Genomic DNA, 25302 nt, shown 5'->3' with positions numbered 1-25302 from the left:
TAGTGCAGCAGTGAAACTGAGACTGCTGCTGTTAGGTAACGTCAAAAGTTATCAACCATCTATATACATGCATGATTTAGCATCAGAAAATCAACATAACATTGGTGTTATCACCTGGTATTTTATAATATTGCATTTTCTCATACATTTGCACTAAAAATGCAATATTATAAAATACTGAAATTGCCAGGTGATAACACCAATATTTTCTGATGCTAAATCATATAGTAATAGATGGTTGGTAACTTTTGCAAGGGGGTGTCACGTCGGCTTACGCTGTAGGTAGATCTGCGACCGCGGTCAAAGTCTTGACCGGGGAAAATTTCACCTTGACTTGCAGCGTTTATCGTCTTTGACCTGTAACTTGAGCGTTTCTTGTCGAACTTTTGACCTCCACTTATTTCTCTATTTTCCTATACGCACCTGCGCTTGTAACCTAGTATAATATTTTCTTAGTGCGTGCTACCAGCAGCTGTGAGAGAAAAATCATTATAATTACGGCGAAATGCCTGTTGGAGCTTTAAAACATCTTCTTGGAGATCCTTACTTCTTGTAAGTTACGTATAATTCCGTAAACTTGATAATAGCTACGTATAGTTTTCGATTGTGGGTTTCGAACCTTCTGTATCGTCTTGACCCTTGACCCACTGTAAGAGTTATTTTGTGGCCTTGACCGTTGACTTAGAGTTTGACCGCGGTCGCGATCTACCTACAGCAAGAGCCTGAGTGACACCCCCTTGTTTTGGCGTTACCTAACAGCAGCAGTCTTTTCACTGCTGCACTAAGTTGCCTTAAATTTTGCATTCTCATACTAGTGTCTGTAATACATTCTTTCTTCTTTTTATCATAACCTTATGTCCATCCAAACTTGGTAATGCCATAGATGGTACGTAGAATATACTAGCTATCTATGGTATAAATGCTGGCCTTCTTAGCATCAAAATACGCGTGTGCAATAATGGTGGTGGAGTAAAAAGGGATGCGGGCGGGGATGAGAAACGATTAATCAAGTTTGCGGCCGGCTTTAAAACCGGACCCATCACGTGAAATATATAATCACTTCGTCGCCGCTCACGCGAAGGTCACGCCCACGATAGGGACAAGATATACTTCGTAGAACATCAAGGAAAAACATGGCACCGCGTGCAGGGGACGTGTGTCGTCGTTTCTGCAGGAGTCCTCTACCTTTTCTCTCCGTGGTGGCAATGGTGAGTAGACGTATGTGTATTTTCAGCGCATTTCGATCATTTTAAAATTTTGGCCAGCCTCCCGACCTTGATTTTGGCAAAGCACACTTTTGTAGCTATGCTCAATAGCTAGATAGATTATCGATTGCCTATATCTCAGAAATATATAGTTTGTTGGGTTGCAATTCGCTACTTTGGTATGCAGTGCTGAAAACTTTAGTAAAGGCAATAATGAATTAGGAAGCCATTTAGTAACCTGTATGTTTCACCTATTGTACACTTACAATGGTGTATATACCCATAGGCAGGTGGTTATCTCAAGTAAATAAAGGATTAAAACATGAAGGTAAACAATTAAAGTGAAAGATGCAACAATACCTAAGGCAGTATTTTGGTTTCAATTATGGCATTGTTGTGTAAGCATTTAATTTATATGCTGAATGCCTTCCAACTGACAGTACATTTTTTATGTTTCAAATAGGGTTGTGCGATAATGAAAACCTAAACATTTCGATAACAGAAAATCATTTTATCTGATATTATCTCAATAATGAAATATGCATCCAACCTGCTGAGCAAAAACCAGCCGATTTTGCAAAATTCTGTAAAAACTGGATAAAAAGATTGGGTAAAAATACGCATGCTACATATAATACACATGTTTTAATCGCTTCATTATGTCCTGAAAATCAATAAAACCTATACACCACCAGATTCTCCTGTTCATTGGGAGTAAGAAAATCTTTTTGTGTTCATACAGTGTATGGTATGTGGGTTATGATCACTTATTTACAATGCAGTAGAAATAAAATTTACTGTCATCATTTTATCATTGGAATGGGTTTCTTCTTTTTCTACATGGAGACATACAGGGAAAACACTATACCTTGATCGATGTGCCAATGCATGGTGAACAGGCTGAGCCAAACTCTGTCTTCATAGCTTGTCATGACAGGGGCGTAGCAAAGCAAAAAACTATAAGGAGGCCACTACTGGTAACTAAAGCAGTGGTGGAGGAGAGTGTAGCTACTTGTGGGTACATGCACAGTGCATGAACTTTGCATGCTCTCCTTCTAGGGGGGTCTAGGGGCATGCCCCTGCAGGAAAATTTTGAAAAATAGGAGCTATGAGGTTGAATCTGGAGGCAATTTTAGCCAATAATTATAATCACAGTTATGCTAGATAAGTAATCTTATAGCAACCTTGTATACCACGTTAACGATGTGATAGAATGATGACATCACAAAACACAATTAATAAGGCTTTTAAGGGGCTGTTACTTGAACTAATTTCATGTTGTTAAATCTACCCCCAGAAATACACATAGATAGGATAGTTAGTTATAAATTACTTATATGGATGAATTAATGAATTAACATCTCCCCCCTGAGTAGCTATTAGCTACATTTCGCAGATCCGTAGTTGTCTGGAAAGTGCAGGGGGAAGTGGGACTGCTCTGATTCAGCTTCCTCCATCACAGGTTCGTTATTAGGGATAGAGCCAGGGCTAGAACAATACTACCTCTGCTAGAACCACTTGGGAACCGCTAGAAGCCTCGCTAGAAGCTCCTTCACTAACAACTGGACTCATTGAAATAGGTCTACCACGACTACGGATTAATTCTGACAAAGTTTTCTGACAGTGAGACTGAGATATAAGTTAACTCTCTGCAGCTGCACAGATAATCTTTAATTATTTTCTAACACGAATCACACGTGAGGTGTAGCTTATTATCACAGCATTTTAAGCGCCTCTAATATTATTTCAAATAAACTAGGACCAACATTTCACTCGGTGAGGAAGGAACATAGCTTATCAGTGTCCAAGTAGGCCAATGATCTATAATTATTACGTGTCACATGGTGCATTACTGTAAAAATGATTCCTGCTGCAAACTGGAGGGGCCCTGGCCTGTTATATCTATCCATGGCCACAGACTTGGGGGGCCCTGGCCCCTGTGGCCCCCCTGTTCCTACGCCCATGCATGAGTTGTGATCGGTTAAATAAGCGCTTGTAATTTATTTGCGTATTATTGCTGTTCAAATAATAACATCAAAAGATGAAATAGATACTATATACATTGACTTTTGAAAAGCTTTCGATAGTGTGCCGCTTAATGAACTCCTAGTTAAACTTTGGAACATGGGAATCACTGGCACCTTATGGAATTGGTTTAGTTTTATCTACACAACAGAACCCAGTGTGTTTCTGTGGGCAACCACCTATCCGGCACTTTACTTGTTATCTCTGGCGTGCCACAGGGGAGTATTCTGGGTCCTTTGCTCTTTTTAATATTTATCAATGACCTCCCATCAATTGTCACATCAGACCTATTTGAGTTTGCTGATGATACAAAATTATTCAGACAAATCACATCAACATTAGACATTGAGCATCTCCAAGAAGACATCAATTCATTATTCAACTGGTCCATTAACAACTTTCTCTCATTTAATCTTTCAAAGTTTGTGTTTATGAGCTACCATCGCAAATTCAACTCTACATATCATGTCAACAGTCATTCAATTGATGAATCCTCCAGCTGTAAAGACCTTGGGATTGTTTTTACTAATTTGCTAACATGGCAAGCACACTATGAAATGATTTCTTCTAATGCCTATAAATCTCTTGGCTTATTGCGTAGGGTCTTCAAGGACTCCAATTGTCCCCAGGCCAGAAAATCTCTGTATATCACTTTAGTTAGATCAAAGCTACTGTATTGCTCCCCACGGTGGAGGCCATACCTGTTAAAAGACATTGAATCACTTGAGAAAGTCCAACGAAGAGCCACCAAATTCATATTATCAAACTATCAATCAGACTATAAAACAAGGCTAATACAAACTGGTATGTTGCCACTAATGTACATTTACGAAATTGCCGACATATTCTTCATCAAATCCATCAAAAATCCATCAGATAAATTTGACATCTTGAACTATACCAACTTTACTACAGGTTCAACAAGATCTGCTGGCACAAAGTTATACCCCAAGACAGCCCATATCAACCCTATCATGAACTCATATTTTTATCGTTTACCAAGATTATGGAACTCTTTACCAATAATTGACCTATCTCAATCACTAGATGTATAATCAAACCAAAGTTGAAAGTATTTTTATGGAATCATTTTTTAGCTAACTTTGATAATACCCCCTGTACTTTTCATTACCTGTGTCCTTGTACCCACTGCTCCAAGACTCCTGCACCAACCAATTATAATTATTTGTAACTATTATATAAATGTATGCATGTATAGTTTTTGTAGTTAAGTAGTTAGTGCTCTAGGCTACCAGTGCAGGACACTGGTAGTCCTTCAGAATTGTATGTCTCTGTAATCACTATAGCCTCTACTGTATGTAATTCCAATTCTGTAAAGCAATTATTAAATTAAATTAAATAAATCAAGTTTATCCCTATTCCAACTTTCTAGCCCTATAACTCCAAGACTATTCATCACAAAAGGCTGAAACTTTTGCTGTCCACTCCTTTGTTACCATAGGCAACAGAAAAGCAATTCAAGGAATGTGCAAAAACAGTCGGGTTTTGCTCAGTGGGTCACATATTGCTTTTACATGCACAGTTTTGTGTTGTTTAAGCAGCATCTCTTGAAAAAAATCATCATTTTTAGCATTACCATGCACAGCTGATTGTCGCCTTACTTACAAGAGTATACCATCTACCTGCTGTAATAGTTTATAGAGATTTACTATTATCTTGAAATATCGATAATAAAAAATATCTTTATCATGATAATATAGGTATCACGATAATATAGGTATCATGATAACCACATTGTTGTTATTATCATGCAGCCCTAGTTTCAAAGCGTTCTGCATACACTATTCAAGTCTTTAAAGGAGTACAAACTGACACAAAACTTACTTAAATGTAATGCACATAATATGTAAAACTAAGATTTCCACAATGATCATTGTATGGACAAACCCTTCATTTTCATAGGAAGCTCAGATGATGGAGCAATGACAAGTTAAACATGTGTTGTTATTTTGTGCCAGGGGTTCTACTGGAGAATTTATGGAAATTTTTGTTATAAAAAAATCTCAGATACTGGAATGCCTAGTATTATAAGAATGTGTATGTATGTACTAATGCTTGAGAGTCAAATACCCTCCTCTGTTGGAACTCTGAAAGGCAAACGAACCCATTAGCTGGTACACTGCAATCCCTGTAACCTCACCATTCAATATATAAATTATTCAGTATAAATCAGTGATAAGCTGTGTCATAGGCCATTTTGTTGACATCCCCTAGCCCTAAAGCGGTAGTTGGATAATGATAGCACCTCTTTCAGATGCATTTTGGGTCAGGAAAATGTGCACTTTGAAGATAACACTTATTAGCCAGTAATTTAATGCTAGCTAACTTGCTGAAAAATTTTCCAAGCGCCAGTATACCCCCAATAAGTTGTATTTAAGTAGGCCTTCTATCAAGACACACGGTAGTGTGTCGTGCGGCCCAAGAAGCCGGCGCGTAACACCCGTGAGTATATTGACAGGAAGAAAGAAAACGCAATTTTCGCACCTCCGTAGCTCTGTGCTTCCTTGGTGAAACAAGACGATTTTTGCTGTGGACACTCCCTCCAACTTCAGCATTCCACATTCCAAATTTGAGCGTAATCGCATCAAGCGTTCCCGAGATATGCGACTTCACAAATTGGCTTAGTTTCTTCGTTTATTTCTTCTTATTTTTCTACAAAAACTGCTATAAAACGCGAACGCAATATCCGATTGCCTTCAAAATTTGGCACACAGAAGGGGGGTATAAAGGCGCATCTCTGTACCAACTTGGCTAGAATACGATAAACAGGAAAGGAGTTATGATAGATTATTCACGAAAAATAACACCTGTCACGTCTACAGGGTAAACCGCGTATGGGAAGAAGCTGAAAATCGGTGGGTGAATGAGTTAAATATTGAACCTCAAACCTTTTGTGGTTTGAAGGAAATCGAGCCAAAAACCAGGAAGATACAACGAAAATACCAACAGTGTGTAACAATTATGCAATCGAGATTAGCTAATAAAAAACGACTGCTTGCCACGCCTACCAGATAAATCGCTTGAGGTAATGCTTTGAAAATCGTTTTACAGATGGAGAAATCATCTTAGAAAGGCTCATCAATGGTGTAGAAGAATCAGACTTAAAGCCACAGAGTTATAACACGAAATCCAACTTGGTGCAGCAAGTGAGAGATCAAGCTCACTTACGTCATGACTCTACTCCAAGTAGCTTTCGTAAAATCTACATTACACCTGACCTTACCCCACAGCAGCAAAAAGATAACAAACTTCTTAGGAGCAAATTAGTTGACATGAACAAGGAAGGAAATTTTTATCGGATAAAAAACGGACTGATTGTCCGGAGGGAGGAGTAAAATTCTCCCCCGGTACAACCTCAACTAATTGTAACACTGAATTTGTGACTACCCTTGACTCTCTCCTTTGTTTACAAACAAATGCCAGGAGTATTTTTAACAAGTTCAGTGAACTTCAGTTACTTGTTTCTCAACACAATCCCTATATCATTGGCATCACTGAAACCTGGTTAGACAGTAGTATTAAGGACTCTGAAATCTATCTAGACAACTACAACATCTTACGAAATGACCGATCTGCTTCTCGCGGTGGTGGAGTCCTTCTATACGTCCACAAATCACTCATATGCTCACCTTGCCAAAAGCTTGAAACAGTCAACTTTGACGAATCATTATGGTGCTTAATCTCTTTACCTGCCAATAACACCCTGCTTGTTGGACTAGTTTATAGATCACCCTCCTCTACTGAATTAAACAGCTCTAAGCTCCTAGACATAATTCACACCATCTCCCTTCAGCAAAGCTTCAATCAACTTTTACTTATTGGCGACTTCAATCTCCCAGATATAGAATGGGTCAACCATTATTGTTCCAGTAGCCCTACATCATTCTCAGCCAAGTTTTTGGATGCAATGCAAGACTCTTTTTTATCCCAGCATACCACTCAACCTACCCGCCACCATCCTAGTCAAAAGTCTTCTATTTTAGATTTAATAATAACAAATGACCCTGATAATGTCGCTAACCTTGTTCACCTACCCCCACTTGGCTCTAGTGATCATGATTGTTTGATGTGGGAACTTTGTTGCGGAGCAATACACAAACGGAGTAAAACCACTAAGTCCTACAATTATTTTAGAGGGGATTATGATTCCCTGAACAGTTACTTCAAAGAAATGGACTGGTCGTCAAGATTTGAAGGTCATGACATAGACCATAACTACAATTTATTTGTTCAAGCTGTATCATCAGCTATTGACATTTACATTCCTAGAGTTTCTAAAGCTAACAAAGCTAAGCCTTCTTGGTGGTCCAGAAGATTATCAGTCGCTGTTTGTAATAAGAAAAGATTATTCAACAAGTGGAAAACCACCAAGACTAGTAGTGACTATCAGACCTATGCTCAACATAGAAACACAGTCAAATCAATGATAAGATCTTCCCAATCTAGTTTTGAATCAAAACTGATTCAACTTTCACAGACTCATCCTAAAGTGCTATATCGCTACTTAAACAGCAAACAAAAAAATCGATCAGACATCACTCATTTGCAAAAACCTGATGGTACAATGACTTTATCTGATGCAGAAGCTTCTGAAGAGTTAAATAGCTTTTTCAAGTCCACTTTTACTTTAGAAGAGTCAAGTTATATTCCAGCCATTTCAACCCGAATTTCTGAAACACTGTCAGACATTAACATATCAGAAGAATTAATATTTTACAAACTACTTTCCTTGAATGGAAACAAGGCCCCTGGCCCTGATGCTTTACATCCTCATTTTCTGAAATCATGTGCTGCCTCTTTAGCTAAGCCTTTATTTTTACTAACAAAGCAATCATTGAACTCTGGCACACTTCCAGACCTTTGGAAGAAGGCTCACGTTACACCTATTCTTAAAAAAGGCAGTAGATTGCAACCATCTAATTACAGACCAATAAGTCTTACGTCACAAGTAGTTAAGCTTATTGAATCAATAATAAGGGAACAACTGTGGGACTTTCTTGACCTACACAGGGTACTCAACCCAAACCAGCACGGCTTCGTGAAACATAAATCATGCTTTACCAACTTACTAGAATGTCACAGAAAATGGTCTGCTGCTGTTGATTCTGGGTTTGGTGTTGACGTTATCTATTTGGACTACTCCAAAGCCTTTGACTCCGTCCCACATTTACGACTTATAAGTAAACTACAATCTTATGGTATCAATGGCAACCTTCTCACATGGATAAAGAACTTTTTGATTGGTAGACAACAACGTGTGGTTCTTAATGGTAGCAGTTCTAGATGGGTGAATGTTACAAGTGGAGTACCACAAGGGTCAGTGCTTGGCCCACTTTTATTTATCCTGTATGTTAATGACATAACTGATGGACTCCAAAGTACACTAGAGATGTTTGCTGATGACTCTAAACTTTACAGAATTATCCAAACACCTCAAGATGTCAATATTTTACAGGAAGACCTTAATTTTATCTCGAACTGGTCAAGACTTTGGTTACTGAAGTTTAATACTTTAAAGTGCACCGTGATACACTTAGGTAGAGGAAACCACAACACCTACACCCTGTACGATCAGGCCTCAGGAGCTCATAGTCAGCTAGAATTAACAACAGAACAAAGAGATTTAGGTGTATGGATCACACCAGACATGGGCTCAAGTCTTCATTGTCACAAAATTGCAAGTAATGCTAACCAAGTATTGGGAAGACTGAAGCGTAGTTTCAAGAATAGATCAGCACCATCATTTACACTGCTGTACAAAACTTTAGTTCGACCGCACCTAGAGTATTGTGCCCCAATCTGGAGCCCTCATTTAGCAAAGGACATTGACGTACTAGAAAAGGTTCAAAGAAGGGCTACTAAGCTGATACCATCTATCTCTACACTATCTTATGAAGGTAGACTTCAAGAACTAGATTTGCACTCACTTTTTTGTAGACGACAAAGAGGAGATCTAATTGAAGTGTTTAAGATACTAAACTCATACTATCAAATTGACCCAAAAGATATCTTTACATTACAACAAGACAGTGTTACCAGGGGCTATCCAATGAAACTTTTTAAACAAAGAATTTGCAGAAGCATTGGTCAACACTTTTTCAACTTTAGAATAATCCAACAATGGAATGACTTATCTGACGAAGTAGTTCTGGCAAAAACAATATCTTCTTTCAAACACTCACTAGACCAATATTGGAGAGAAACTGGACATGGACATTGTCAAAGGCCTTTGGCCTATTAATCAATTTTGTATTTTAATTGTCCATTAAATAATAATAATAATAAAGATACTCTAATAGAGCAGTCATGCTAATAGAGCAGTCACCCTGAAGAGAATTCAAGAGACCAGCTAGAAACAAGTAACCTGTATAGAGATCAGCTACAAACAAGTCACCCTGTAGAGAGATCAGCTACAAACAATTCACCCTGTAGAGAGATCAGCTAGAAGAAGTTACCTTGTAGGGAGTTCATGCAAGTATGGAAAGAGATAGTTCAGCTAGAAGATATCATCTTGTAGAGTTCAGTTACAAAGAAACCACCATGTAGAGAGTTCAGCTACAAACAAATTTCCCTGTTGAGAGATCAATAGAAGAAGTTATCTTGTAGAAAGTTCAGCTACAAAGAAACCATCATGTAGAGAGTTCAGCTGCAGACAAATCACCTGTAGAGAGTTCAGCTACAAAGAAATTTCCCTGTAGAGAGATCAGCTAGAAGAAGTTAACTTGTAGAGAGTTCAGCTACAAAGAAACCATACTGTAGAGAGTTCAGCTACAAACAAATCACCCTGTTGAAAGATCAACTAGAAGAAGATACCTTGTAGAGAGTTAAGCTACAAAGAAACCATCATGTACAGAGTTCAGCTACAAACAAATCTCCCTATAGAGAGATCAGCTAGAAGAAGTTAACTTGTAGAGAGTTCAGCTACAAAGACACCATCATGTGGAGAGTTCAGCTGCAAACAAATCACCTGTAGAGAGTTCAGCTACAAAGAAATCTCCCTGTAGAGAGATCAGCTAGAAGAAGTTAACTTGTAGAGAGTTCAGCTACAAAGAAACCATCATGTGGAGAGTTCAGCTGCAAACAAATCACCTGTAAAGAGTTCAGCTACAAAGAAATCTCCCTGTAGAGAGATCAGCTAGAAGAAGTTAACTTGTAGAGAGTTCAGCTACAAAGAAACCATCATGTAGAGAGTTCAGCTACAAACAAATCACCCTGTAGAAAGATCAGCTAGAAGAAGTCACCTTGTAGAGAGTTCAGTTACAAAGAAACCATCATGTAGAGAGTTCAGCTACAAACTAGTGACCTTGTAGAGACATCAGCTAAAAGAAGTTACCTTGTAGAGAGTTTAGCTACAAAGAAACCATCATGTAGAGAGTTCAGCTGCAAACAAATCACCTGTAGAGAGTTCAGCTACAAACAAATCTCCCTGTAGAGAGATCAGCTAGAAGAAGTTTCCTTGTAGAGAGTTCAGCTACAAACAAATCACCCTGGGAAAGATCAGCTAGAAGATTTTACCTTGTAGTGAGTTCAGCTACAAAGAAACCATCATGTAGATAGTTCAGCTGCAAACAAATCACCTGTAGAGAGTTCAGCTAGAAGAAGATTCCTTGTAGAGAGTTCAGCTACAAACAAATCACCCTGTAGAAAGATCAGCTAGAAGAAGTCACCTTGTAGAGAGTTCAGTTACAAAGAAACCATCATGTAGAGAGTTCAGCTACAAACTAGTGACCTTGTAGAGACATCAGCTAAAAGAAGTTACCTTGTAGAGAGTTTAGCTACAAAGAAACCATCATGTAGAGAGTTCAGCTGCAAACAAATCACCTGTAGAGAGTTCAGCTACAAACAAATCTCCCTGTAGAGAGATCAGCTAGAAGAAGTTTCCTTGTAGAGAGTTCAGCTACAAACAAATCACCCTGGGAAAGATCAGCTAGAAGATTTTACCTTGTAGTGAGTTCAGCTACAAAGAAACCATCATGTAGATAGTTCAGCTGCAAACAAATCACCTGTAGAGAGTTCAGCTAGAAGAAGATTCCTTGTAGAGAGTTCAGCTACAAACAAATGACCCTGTAGAAAGATCAACTAGAAGAAGTAACCTTGTAGAGAGTTCAGCTACAAAGAAACCATCATGTAGAGAGTTCAGCTGCAAACAAATCACCTGTAGAGAGTTCAGCTACAAAGAAACCATCAAGTAGAGAGTTCAGCTACTAACAAATCTCCCTGTAGAGAGATCAGCTAGAAGAAATTAACTTGTAGAGAGTTCAGCTACAAAGAAACCATCATGTGGAGAGTTCAGCTGCAAACAAATCACCTGTAGAGAGTTCAGCTACAAAGAAATCTCCCTGTAGAGAGATCAACTAGAAGAAATTACCTTGTAGAGAGTACAGCTATAAAGAAACCACCATGTAGAGAGTTCAGCTGCAAAGAAATCACCCTGTAGAAAATTCAGCCACAAACAGATTGCCCTGTAGAAAGATCAGATAGAAGAAGTTACCTTGTAGAGAGTTCAGCTACAAAGAAACCATTCTGTAAAGACCTCAGCTGCAAACAAATCACCTGCACAGAATTCAGCTGCAAACAAATCACCCTGTAGAGAGATCAGCTAGAAGAAGTTACCTTGTAGATAGTTCAGCTACAAACAAATCACCCTGTAAAGAGATCAGCTAGAAGAAGTTACCTTGTAGATTGTTCAGCTACAAACTATTCACCCTGTAGAGAGAGCAGCAAGAAGAAGTCACCTTGTAGAGTGTTCAGTTACAAAGAAACCACCATGGAGAGTTCTATAATAAATATATGTATTATATATATATATAATTTGTACATTTACTGATTTAAATCAGAAATATTTAAGGTACATCTGCTTCATCTTTTCTTCTTCCTGTGGTAAAGAAAAAAAGACAGGTTAAAAAAGTCCCAAAGCCAGCCATAGGCCGGCTTTGGGGTATACAAATACAAAAAGAAATGAAATCTAATCCAAAACAGCCAAGCTGTAAAAAAACAGTGCGGCCCTCAAAAAGGCAATGGTGAAAAAAGATGTGAAATCCAAGGTGGCGGCCAAGAAATGGCTGTGATGGTAGGTTAATGGTAAAAATTTTAATAACGGCAATATAGGTGAATTTTGTGCCGCTTACAAAATTTCACCTAAATTGCTGTTATTAAAATTTTTACCATTAACCTACCATCACAGCCATTTCTTGGCCGCCAACTTGGATTTCACATCTTTTTTCACCATAGCCTTTTTGAGGGCCACACTGTTTTTTTACAGCTTGGCTGTTTTGGATTAGATATATATACAGTGAAACCTTCATTAGTGGCCACCTTATATATGATACCACTTAAATGCAACATCGTCTTGTGAGAGTGCAAGCGATTAAAAAACTTGCTAATTAAGGGCCTGTTTTGGTCATGAGTATTCATCCTGGGATGAATACTCATGAACGAAATGGGTGCCATTCCCTTTAATTAGCAAGATTTTTAATTGCTCGTGCTCTCAAAAGAGGACATTGTATTTGAGCGGCACCTAGTGTGGTGTGCCTATAAGTGTATATCGTGACTTCATGATTGATGCTATAATATCAGGTATGTTCAACAGCCAATTTTGGCAGGTTTTGATAAACCTGCTTTTTGCCAGTTTTGGCAACATTCGGTATCATATTTTTGCCAATTGTGGCAAAATTAGGCTATCTCAGATGTTGGTAAATTTAGCATTGTCCATATTTTGCCAAATGTAGATCCAACATGTTGCCATTTTTGTCAATCTATTGGGTTCCATATTTTGCAGCTTTTGGGTTATTGCCAAAGTTGGAACACCCTTAAAACCAAAGTCTGGCAATGTAAAGAATTTTATTTTGCCATTGTTGGCAATTTACGAAATGCAACTTCAAAGTTGTTACAACAGAATTAATGTAAAAGTTACCAAGCTTCCAAAACTGGCTCTTTTAAGCCCAAATTTGGCAGGACCGTTTTTGTCAAATTTGGCAATAATTCGTAACCCCATTATTGCCAACATTGGCATTATGTGGAATCTGAATTATTGCAAAAAAATAGAGCAACGTATTTTCCTTGGCAAGCTAAGGAGAGTATACACAGCTTTGTCATGGAACCAGTAAGTGCTTCAATTTCTCTCACAAGCATCTTAACAGTTGTTCCAAAATTGGAAGGTATCGGGTTTTACTTATATAGTGGTATGTGTAACCATTGATTGTGGGTTTGAGTTTCCATTTTTGGCAAGAAATAAGATGTTTATAATTATCGTTTTTATTGCCAAATTTGGCATCCCTACTTCATGCCAATAATGGAATCTTGGAAACTCTAATTTGCCAATTTGGAAAATCAAACTTTCCAATTTTGGAAAGTATAAACTTACCAACATTGGATATTACGAAACTTGCCAATTTTGGTAATTACAGAACTTGCCCATTTTGGAAATTTTATAAACTTACCAAGTTTGGACTTATAATCTTGCCAATTTCGGTAGCTATAAAAGCTTCCAGTTTTGAAACCCCAAACTGAAATTCAATCCCACAATTAAAAGTTACTTTTGCAACTATAAAACAACATGGAATTTATGCCACTTTTGGAAATAACATAAAGCTGCTAGTGATACGTTTTTGAAGCAGCTCTAAAAGTTGCCAGTTTTGGCAGCTCTAAAAGTTGCCAGTTTTGGCAGCTTTTGAAGTTGCCAGTTTTGGCAGCTTTTGAAGTTGCCAGTTTTGGCAGCTTTTGAAGTTGCCAGTTTTGGCAGCTTTTGAAGTTATCAGTTTTGGCAGCTTTGAAGTTGCCAGTTTTGGCAGCTTTGAAGTTGCCAGTTTTGGCAGCTTTTGAAGTTGCCAGTTTTGGCAGCTTTTGAAGTTGCCAGTTTTGGCAGCTTTTGAAGTTGCCAGTTTTGGCAGCTTTTGAAGTTGCCAGTTTTGGCAGCTTTTGAAGTTGCCAGTTTTGGCAGCTTTTGAAGTTGCCAGTTTTGGCAGCTTTTGAAGTTGCCAGTTTTGGCAGCTTTTGAAGTTGCCAGTTTTGGCAGCTTTTGAAGTTGCCAGTTTTGGCAGCTTTGGAAGTTGCCAGTTTTGGCAGCTTTGAAAGTTGCCAAAAATGGCAAAAAATAGGTTTATCAAAACCTGCCAAAAATGGTTCAGGAACATACCTCTATAATATAGTTGGTTCGGTTCTGTAGAATGGTCCCCACAAATGACATTTCACAAGCTCTGCACATTCCATGTCAAAGGAAAGAATGGTGCCAGACATATAATTTGCATCTGAATGAGCCTTGACTGTCAATTAGTAACCTACATGGCCAGTTCGCTTTTGTTTCAGTATTTTTCTGCCAGAACTACATGCAAACAAATAATGGTAGAAATACCAATTTAAGCATAGGCTAGCTGGGCTAGCAACTCTATTATTGTACATTTATGATCCATGCGTCATGTCATGGTCTGGTCATACAGTATGGTAGTACTGCATAGTAAAGGTCATGGAGGAGGTTTCAATGGGCTTTCTTGCAGAAACATATATCACCCAAACCAGCCTCACTTTTCCTTCATGACAGCTTGGTAGTATTAGGAATGACCTATCCCAAATTAGGCTTCAGAGTAACTATAAATGAGTAACTGTGTTTCCACTGGCTAACTAACTGACTAATGCCTTCAGCCTAACATAACTTGGCTATAATGGTTAATGCTATGGACTTGGTTTCGACACTGCTTAGGCCCGAGCCATGCCTTCTTGCCTACCCACAGTAGCTATAGTGAATATATATATCATGTACCACGGTAGTGGTACATAATAGGGATCAGGCAGAAATTTTTCAAAACACTCTAATAGAACGCACGCCAAAAGCAGCCTTCCGGGCTTTAGATTTTATTTCTAAAACATTCTAGACCTTTCTTTTGTGTTTACAACACTAGCCAACAAGTATTAAAAGTAAGGGAAATGGTTTTAGGTGTTTTTTTAAATTTTGAAAATGGTTAGATTCTCCATCTTCTTCTTTCTTTCTTCTTTCTTTCTTTCTTGTTTCGCGCGCCTACAGCTCGTAGGAAGTAGATATCAGCCCTAAAAACGTATGGCGTATTTAAAAACATTCGTACCCAGGTCTGTGTGGTATTAAAATCTTCCCTCTCTAATGCGATTGCGAGATATAGAGCAAGAATCACTCTTCGAGACGCAATTCGATCGAGAAGCCATACAGATGATAATATAGAATTGTTTAAAATTCCATTGCTTTAGCTCACAGGACTAAAATGCATCAAGTTGTATCACACTAAACATTAAACATAACTATTGTTCACTGAAACTCGGGTTTTAGACTTCCTTCATTACGAGACAGTGAAGGGGGTGTGGCCCGCACCTCGTCACTTAAACTATTACTGTACGCCTTTCGTGTATACTTTCTATTATATTCTTCAGCTGTTTACCAGCTAAGAGTCGACATAACAAGGCTTGTAAGCTATTGGAACACACTGGTAAATTTCGAATTGAAAAGGGGTGTGTCCCTTCCGTGCGCGATTGAAAAATAAAAAGCGGGATACTCCGTATACTCAGCACTTTAATTGGAGTCGACCACGTTTTGTCAAGCGTGTGTTTTACTCGTGTTGAGATTTCGCACCGCTTCGTTGCAGTAAACGGTCACACTAGTGGATTTATCTACTCGTCAAAGGAAAGTGGTATTGTTTACTGTATTGTTAACTGTATTGTTAACTAATTGTTTATTAAACTTATTTATGTAATTGTTTATTGCCAGTTGATATTACAATGGGTTTCTTTATTAAACAATCATGTACTGTTGAACGTATATTTAAGAAGTAGTCCATGTGCATGGACATGAAAAAAATCATGAAACTAGTGGGGCAAAAAAATTATTAATTTTCAACAAGTAGAATAGGGATCAAAGATTTGATTTTGAAAAAAACTGCGTAAACAAGAAGTAATAGGGATGATAATCCACAAAATTCTATGCATCATCAGTTCAAAGCAAGTTATTTGAATAGTGTACACTCAATTTGCGATTCCTATTTCAACTTGTGGTTAAATTTTGTTAAAATGTTGAAATAGGAATCGCAAATTGAGTGTACACTATTCAAATAACTTGCTTTGAACTGATGATGCATAGAATTTTGTGGATTATCATCCCTATTACTTCTTGTTTACGCAGTTTTTTTCAAAATCAAATCTTTGATCCCTATTCTACTTGTTGAAAATTAATAATTTTTTTGCCCCACTAGTATATTATGGATTTACCTTTGTCCTTCTTTGTATCCCATTTCTTTGTCCACTACCACGTAGGTGTTGATTCACAGGTAGCACATAATGCATGGTTTCATTGTACTGACTAAATGTGAATCGTCTGTAATTTTTTGTAGTGACTGGATTAAAATAATATTATGTAGAAGTGGTGTTGTACTGTTCTTTGTTTGTGACACTGTGTAATAAGCAGACCATAAACAAACCAACGACCATAACTGCATCTGAACGGTACCCCAGCTATCAATTATTTAAAAGCAAAGTGGCCACTCTGCTTCAAGTTTTCAGCTATAGTTAGTTACTCTAAGCTCTTGTTGAAATGAGCTTTGATCGTGTGTTTAGGCTTCATTATTCCAACCCAATATTCCATGAAAGAAAAGTGAGGCTGGACTTGGAAGTAGTGTTTTTGACAAAAAGACCAACCTTCATGACCCATACCTACTGTACAGTACTCCCATACTGTATGATTATCCCTATCATTTAGAAAAAAGAGATTTCTGTATTCAATGTTCTAAAGTAGACCATTACCTAGAGACAAGTTTGGGTAGCAGATTTCCGACATGAGGTAGGTGAATGGAAAAGTAATAAGTGAATATTTTGTTAGAGTTTATAGTTTCTACATAAGCTGGACTGTCTGGGATATCTATACCGGAAAAAGTACACAAACATGTCATATCAGGAGCACATTGAATCGTATGGACAAGGGAACATGCAACTCCGTGCACTACTAACATTACAGGCAAAATTCATACATGACGTCTTATGCTAATAGCGTATATCATTAGTTACATCATTCTTACGTGCAACAAGGATGTACAGAATGTGTTGCTACTCCATAATTTTGTGTAAAGGGAGTAAAGCTGCTTCGATAGGAAGTCCATCAAGCCAAAGGAACAGCTTGGAATAGTCCATAGGAGTAATTTCGTGTTACTAGCAAATTTAGAAACGCTGTCCTACGTATCATGCCTGTGATACCATTCTTCCATCTTACCTTTCAACTTTGTTTCCATAGCTTCACTTTGTCATCCCGGTAACATGACATACTCAAGCATGCACCTATGTATAATGTCCTAATAAGGAATTTAAAAGTTATTTTTATAATTCATGGCAGCCATGTTTGAATTTTGCTGTTCACAGAGATAATTACATGCTCCCTTGTCCGTAGGATTTGATGTGCTACTGGTCATATCCATTATTCAACTTTGATATAAATTAGATAACGATTAACCTATAAGATTGTATGGAGTGTCTGCATCGTATTACATGTATTTGATATGAAATGTTCTATTTTGCTTTCAGATACTTGAAATAGTTGCAATCCTTGCTATTCTAATTATTGGCAATTACTATGCATATAGCAGCACAGAACCAACAGAGCTGTGTTATTCTCCTGATTATCCTTCACTGCGACGTACCTGTGTGGCAGACATAATGGGTGGTATGATGGCTGTCATAGTTGCTATCCTGTTGCTAATGTTTGAGTGTGTTTCTGCCTTCATCAATCAGAGAGATGTAAGCAACTGGATGTAAATGTGTGGGACAATGTTTGAATGTATTGAAAAAATTTGCTAACTTTAATTGCTGCAGTGATACTGATATATGAGGCCAGATTTTCAAAAACTTTTTCACACATTTTACATACCAACAAACAAAATGATGTAATACTTGACTCCTTATAGTGACTAACTTACTCTTAGTATCAAACTGTAGCCAGATACTGTAGCTACACACATGGAAAATTTCAAAAGGTTGTGAAGTTTCAACGTTCATAAACTAGGTCAAATTTTGTGTGTGAAAAGGTACCTTTTTGCAAATCCAGTCACATATATGTATTTATACTTGTGTTTATGTGCATAATATGTAAGTGTATGGCTGCATTTTGTATGATTTTCATAACAACAGATTTTCTGTGTGCGTTTCTTGTTAGGTGATAGTTATGCCTAGGTACAGGCAAACCAGCCCTTCCTTACTTATTCAAAGCTTGCAAGACACCTACATAATAGTGTTCTCAAACAGCATAGCGAAATATCTTTAAAGTGTGCACCTCTCTCTGCTTCACAGGCCAAGTTTCCACAGCATGTATCAGAATGCCCAGCACCACAGCAGCTTTATAGATCATGCTCTTTGTACACACACATGTACACACAGACACACGCACATACACACACACACACACACTATACACTACACACTGACCTGGACTGGACTGCAGACCACCTTGGCAAATGATATCTATCTGCTAATATATAGTAGACAGAATCAATTAGACACTACCACCATTTCCACAACGTAGACACTTTTGCCTTGACATGTTCTGGTGTTGCTTAAATGTTTGATGGTGGATGGGGCCAATTATCATACTGTTGCTGCTCCCTGCTGTGTGTCTGGATCTGATGTTATCACGCCTTTATGTAAGTAGCTATATCCTGAAATATCTATCACATCAGTAGGGACCTGCCGATTACGTTTTTATATGCCTCACATTTTGAGCGATGTTCCAAACTATTGCTAATTACTGTATATGCTCACAATATGTTCTACATTTATGCCTCAGATCCTTCCCATGTATTGCTAATAAATGTGAACTTTATGGGTAAACAATAAGTGGCTGAAGTAGAGACTATAAATCTTTGTTTTTCAAAAGGATAGAACAGTCAGCTGCTTGATCATCATTTTAGAGTTACTGACTGTTCTATTAGAGTATATCAATCTTTTTCTGTTATTTGTATTTTGAAAAGCAAGGATTTATAGTACGGCATGGTATGGCACAACACTTATTATACTAGCATTACACTCAATGCTTTCAGGCACCTATTGTGCTCAACGTTATGCCAGCATAATTGGTGGGTACATACATTGGTCACAAACAACTGCATCTGCAGATAATAAAGAGGGTGTTACACACAACTGACTCCACTGATCTCTTTCTTGCACTATATACCACATTCCAATCACTTTCATTGATATGAAAATTATTCAAATATTTTTCTCACCTTATCCAACCATTACTCTGAGGCAACTACACTACGCGCACACACACACACACACAAACCACACACAGCATGTATTGTACACACATATCCCTACTTCAGTGTACATGTCAACTGATTTCCAACCAAAAACAGCCAAGCTGTGTAAAAGGGTGCGGCCTTCAAAAAGCCTGGGTGAAAAAGTTGTGAAATCAAAGGTGCAGCCATGAAATTGCTGCAATAATGTGGATGATAATAAATTTTAATAATGGCCTTGTGCATTAACATCATTGCAGCCATGAAATGGCTACCATCTTTGATTTCACAACTTTTTTCACTGAGACTTTTTGAAGGCTGCACCGTTTTATACAGTTTGGCTGTTTTGTGTGGATTTCACTTCTTTTGTATTTAAATATATACCCAAAGCCAACCATAACTGGCTTTGAGGTTTGTTTGTACACAAATCATTGTTCTTTTTATCTACAGATGCAATGACAATGATATAAGACAAACTAGTACTCAGAAAAAATACTTACAGATATGATACCAAAGCCAATTTATACTGATATAATTTTGTGCTTGCTTGTTTATGGCTATATAAAGTTGTAATATATATTTAGTGTCTGTATTTATTTGCAATAGCGTTTTTATAACAAAGTAAATTCCTTCCAAGTTATAAGTATACTAAATGTCTATTAAGATTTTGTAGTGACTATTGTATTAGAGTATCTCAACTTTTCATGCAAAACGTTATAAGTTGCAGTTGATCAATTTTTACAAAGCAAATCCTGCACCTTTTTAATGCTAAAATACAATTTACAGCCTGTTGACACAAGTTAGTTAGCACTTTATATTATGACAATGGACAAAATCCATAATAAGGCTTTATAGCATATAATAATAACCGTTGCCCCTAGCAACCTGAATTTTCCATTATTTTTAGGTGATAATGTCTAAAGTAACTTCTCCAAATTTTGAAAAGATAGCACATATATGTCATAAGATATGACAATTTGAAATTTGTGATTTTCCCATACTTATCTATGTGAGAGGGCTACAGTTGCCCCTTCTGGGCAGTCACAAAAATGAGGTATTTCAACGTATGCAAAAACCAAAAATTCAAAAGTACACATCTCAATTTTACATAATTTTGTATGTGTGAATGTCAACAATAATTTTTCCCAGTTTTAAATGGATAGTGTATATAGGTCATAAGATATGACATTCTTTAAATCCCATGATTTGTGTGATTACCGAGAAGGGGCAACTGTTGCCCCTCTCATTGACAATGTATGGGAAAATTGCAACTTCGAAATGTCATATCTCGTGACTTATATATGCTATCCTTTTAAAACTTGGAGAGGTGACTTAAAACATTGACACCTACAAATGATGTAAAATTTAGGTTGCTAGGGGCAACGGTTGATTTTTTCATTATTATGAAATTTGTCCATTATGATGATGGTGATTGGCGCAAGTAGGTCTTAGTGGTGTAAGTTTACTACCCACCTAAAATGGCTGTAATATCAGCTTTGATTCGATGGAATACTAGAGAAGTTGCAATAGTATTGTATTACAGAGTTTATTTGATTACTTTTGTAATGCTCTAATAGAGCACGCATTTTATGAGGATTTCTATCCATTGGTAGATCTATGAGATTATTTTAGCTAGAATTTTCATTTATAAAGGATAAAGTAGAAATTAAGTGAATTGATCAGCCGTGATAGCAGCGGCTCAGTGGTTAAGGGTTTGGATGTTCGGTATGGAGAACCTTGGTTTGAATGCTGGTTAGTTTTTTTGACATTTTCTTGCTTCTTTTTACCCCACGTTGACTGTTCTATTAGAGTATTTCGACCCCACGATTTACAGTTGTTTGTGGGTTTTGCCTTGTAACATTGTAGCTGTCAATGCAATTTCTTTTAAACCACAAAATGTTTGAGCTATGATAGTTAACCTATGTGTATACTGATTTTTAAGTTATTCCCATAAGTGGTTTACCCTGCAGCCATGACACCAAGTCAGCCTTTTTAATGCAAATAATCATCCATATGTACATGAGCTCTATGACTATTAATCAGATTTGCACCAAACCTGGTACATGATTGTGCCGCATTACGTTCTTAAAATCTACCAAAGCTCAAGAAAATCAACTCTATGCATTTGTATCTTACAATGGTTTTTGTAAAGTGTGCAAAAAGAATAATCTAAGCCCCCCAAGCCCCCTAAATGAAGAAAGGAAAAAAGAAGAAAAAAATGAAGAAATTAAGCTGAATTTTGAAAACCCATATTTCACAATTGTGTCAGGCAATCTTGCTCAATTGAAAACCCATATTTAAGCTGAATTTTGAAAACCCATATTAAGCTGAATGAAAACCCAATTAAGCTGAATTTTGAAAACCCATATTTCACAATTGTGTCAGGCAATCTTGGGGTTGGCTTGTTTACCACACTATACTATCAATACATAACTTAATTAAATGCCAAATACCATATGTCTGGCCTCCCCCACATCATTACACTAAGCGGCACCACTATTGTGCAACCATTGATATAACTGATTGGTATATCATATCATATCACCACCTTGTTATATTGATACTATCGATGTATCGTGGTAACACTAATTCCCATAAGCAGTTTACTCTATAATCGAGACAAAAACTTGATCTATTTTACACATATAAATGCTCATAGCACTGTGGATACTTATCAGATTCCTTGCAAACTTTAGTACATAAATTTGCCTTTATATGTGACTGGATTTTGGAAAAACGATCCAAATCGCACATTAGAAGTTTCGAGATAAACGGTTTTAAAGAATTGAAGCCAGCATAACTCTCCAAGGATAGCAAGCACACGTATGAAATTTACACAAAAGATGCATCAATCTGTTACCTTTCAAGCCACTTCCAGTACTTGTAGCTACTTGTACAGTTTCCCGCCAAATAAGATAGAAAATCTGAGCAGTTGGACGAGCGAAGTAGTATCACGAGTGCTCACAAAGGGGTGGAGGCTGGGGGGCGGCGGGGAGGGCAAAAGATAGGCCTCAAAATGGAGGCAGACCACGATTGGATGAGATTACAGGGCCGTGCTGGCTCCCTAGTGGCTGATATGTAGCAAAATCTACAGAGAACACGTCTGGCCAACATTATAAGGCTGTCCACCATAAACCACTGATTCTTGCCAAGCCAGGTCCTTCACAAGGCCTGAAACCGCCATTTGGACACTCCACACCACCCAGAAAAGACGTCTATTAAAACCAGCCTCGTGTAGTTTGAGTAGTGCTGAGGGTCAAAACTTGTAGTACGATAGTGTAGCTATCCACTGGTGGTGTTAGTTTGATTTTGCCTGATGTGCGATTTGGTTCGGTTCTGTAAAATCTGGTCACATATGTTCTTAATCAGACCCCCATAGACCCCTTAACAAAGAAAAAATCAAAATTTTAATTTGGTCGCCCATATCTCATGAATAATTTAATCAAATTTGCTGTGTGGTATACTCTACCTGGTGGGCAGCTGTTATGCAAAAAAATGGTGTACTTTGGAGAAGGGACCATGGAGCTATGCTGGCATGAAATCAGCATTTTCTTTCTTCCTGTCAATATGCACATTAATGAGCTGGCTTTCTTGGTCAGACAACACACTACTATGTGTCTTGATAAATGTACATGTATTTCATTTGCTTATTTTTAGTGGAAGATCGTCTTCATCTTTGTTAAACTGTTCCTGATATTCATCACTGTTATTATACTGGTTGGTGGTGCAGTATATGGAGCACTAACATATGCCGAGTACTGTTATGACACTGAGCTTTGTCAGTTCTCACATCGTCGTCATAGTGATAATGGCTCTGCTTACATACAGTCTCTCATTGATGAGAGTGTTGATTTCAGTGCTGTCATAATCACTTCAGGAATCTGTGCTGTATGGTGGGTAAGTTGTCTGCTATAGGAATTATTACATTCTTAATTTATACAATTCTCACAAAACGTCAGGTGCCAGCTGGACACTTTATACTAGCATTGCATGTCATAACAATTATTTTGTTTGATGTCAAAGTAGAGATTTTCACTCTATGTTAAGCTTGCCAACAAAGAGACTCAGGGAGGCACAGTTCTAGGAAGATTTCACCAGTTGCCAGAAACCAGTCAGCTTTTTAAATTGGAAAGATGTACAAGTACAAGGAAAATAATTTAGGATTATTAGGGATCATATAGACAAAAAAAAAGCAGTCAAAAAGGTTGTACAGGCCACCAGCTGCCCACACATTTTATTTCTGATTCCTTAAAATTTAAATTCCTGTTGTGTCCTTGTAGTTGTTTGTTGACTTCTTTTTTTTTGTAACACAATTATGACTGGTGTTCCACATCAAAAGAACAAAGACGTATTTGTGTCTGAACATGCACCCCCACCAATCAGTTACTGAAAATGAAATATATAGCCATAATATTTTGTGTTCAACCCATTACACAGCAGTACAAACGAGGTAAGTCCATGATGCATGCATTATTATGCCAAAAGGCACCTGTCGGGCTGAAATCATGTCTAGCAGTGAAAAAATCAAGCCTGAAGTCTTAGTCACTATCTTGTTTGCATTAGTAACTAAGTCAGTCAGTCAGTCAGTCAGTCAGTCAGTCAGTCAGTCAGTCAGTCAGTCAGTCAGTCAGTCAATCAGTTAGCAGAAAATTCCAGTAAGTGTATGTTCAGGTATAATAGGTATGTCGCTACTTTAATGATGCCTAATCAAAATTAATTTTCCTTGCTTGGTGTTTTGCGAAGTGGCCATTATGAGATGTTCAACCCATTACATGTTGTCACAAACAAAGAAGCAATGCCTCTGCAATCAATCCATGTATTCAGTGGGCAATTCCCATTGCAAACATAGGGAAGCCATCAGCCGTTATAGGTAGCAAAAGCATCAAGCATAATGCTGGTGTAATACTAGCATAATAAGCATCATTTCAGGCTTCTGCCCTGTATTACATATTCTTTCAGTGTTCAGCACAAAATGCTTCCAATAGTTTACTACAAAATTCTAAAAAAAATTTTAGAGCTACTGCCTGACTCAAACAACCATACAAAGCTACAACTGTTACAAAAATTACAAAATTTTATTTTGTACCCAACAACATCTATTAAAAATTGAATAAATGCTAGTAATTTTGGAACAAAAATTCAGCAATCTCCACAACAGTTGTATTCTTTTATTTTACTGTTGATAGAGATTGGTTTGTTCAATGGATCGAATAGGTACTTTTATTGCAACATTACAAGTTTCTTCAAAATAATACAAAGTTCACTCTACCCTGTACTTTATATTTCCTAATCCAGGAAATCTTCCAGTGGGAGGTACTTTGGGCTTGGTTATTACCTAACCAATACTGGCAAGGCACCATTTAAGGTATTGTAAGGCTGGTTTCTGGTTAATATTATTTTTTGTGAGAAAGTGCAATCCTAAATATATACAGACCATACTGTATAATTATGACCCATTAATAATGATGTCATATTTCTTTACAGATTTTGATTCTGTTTGTCGAGATCATTCGGTCTTGTATAATGCAAGGTAGAAGAGCAGATCTTTTTCTCAATTCAGAATTACAACATTTGACAACCACTCCAGACTATTATGATGACTAATGCATACATCTTGTAAGAATAGCTCACTCTCTCCACAGTACTTTTATAGTAAATTATGCTCCAAAATTTTGTATTGTTTTTTATTAGTAGAATTTACACCAATGCATGTTTTGTTTATATCCAAATTGCAGTTTGTTTACCTGTATTCTGTTTATCATTCACATAAGACCCTGTGTGTAATGAGACAAGTGTATATAGATTTGTGTAATGTGTTT

General features: G+C 37.4%; 1 protein-coding gene across 1 annotated transcript; it reads left to right on the top strand.

Moving 5' to 3' along the window:
* Window positions 1-1068: 1068 nt before the first annotated feature.
* On the top strand, window positions 1069-25285 carry LOC136240806 (uncharacterized). The gene is made up of 4 exons (XM_066031866.1): window positions 1069-1208; window positions 17778-17990; window positions 23141-23380; window positions 24968-25285. Exons 1-4 carry the CDS (start codon window positions 1134-1136, stop codon window positions 25085-25087), a joined length of 648 nt encoding a protein of 215 aa, XP_065887938.1. The 5' UTR covers window positions 1069-1133; the 3' UTR covers window positions 25088-25285.
* Window positions 25286-25302: the final 17 nt, after the last annotated feature.

The sequence above is a fragment of the Dysidea avara genome, chromosome 12, assembly GCF_963678975.1.
Source record: "Dysidea avara chromosome 12, odDysAvar1.4, whole genome shotgun sequence".
Classification (NCBI taxonomy): domain Eukaryota; kingdom Metazoa; phylum Porifera; class Demospongiae; order Dictyoceratida; family Dysideidae; genus Dysidea; species Dysidea avara.
This window is presented reverse-complemented; position numbering and strand designations above follow the sequence as displayed.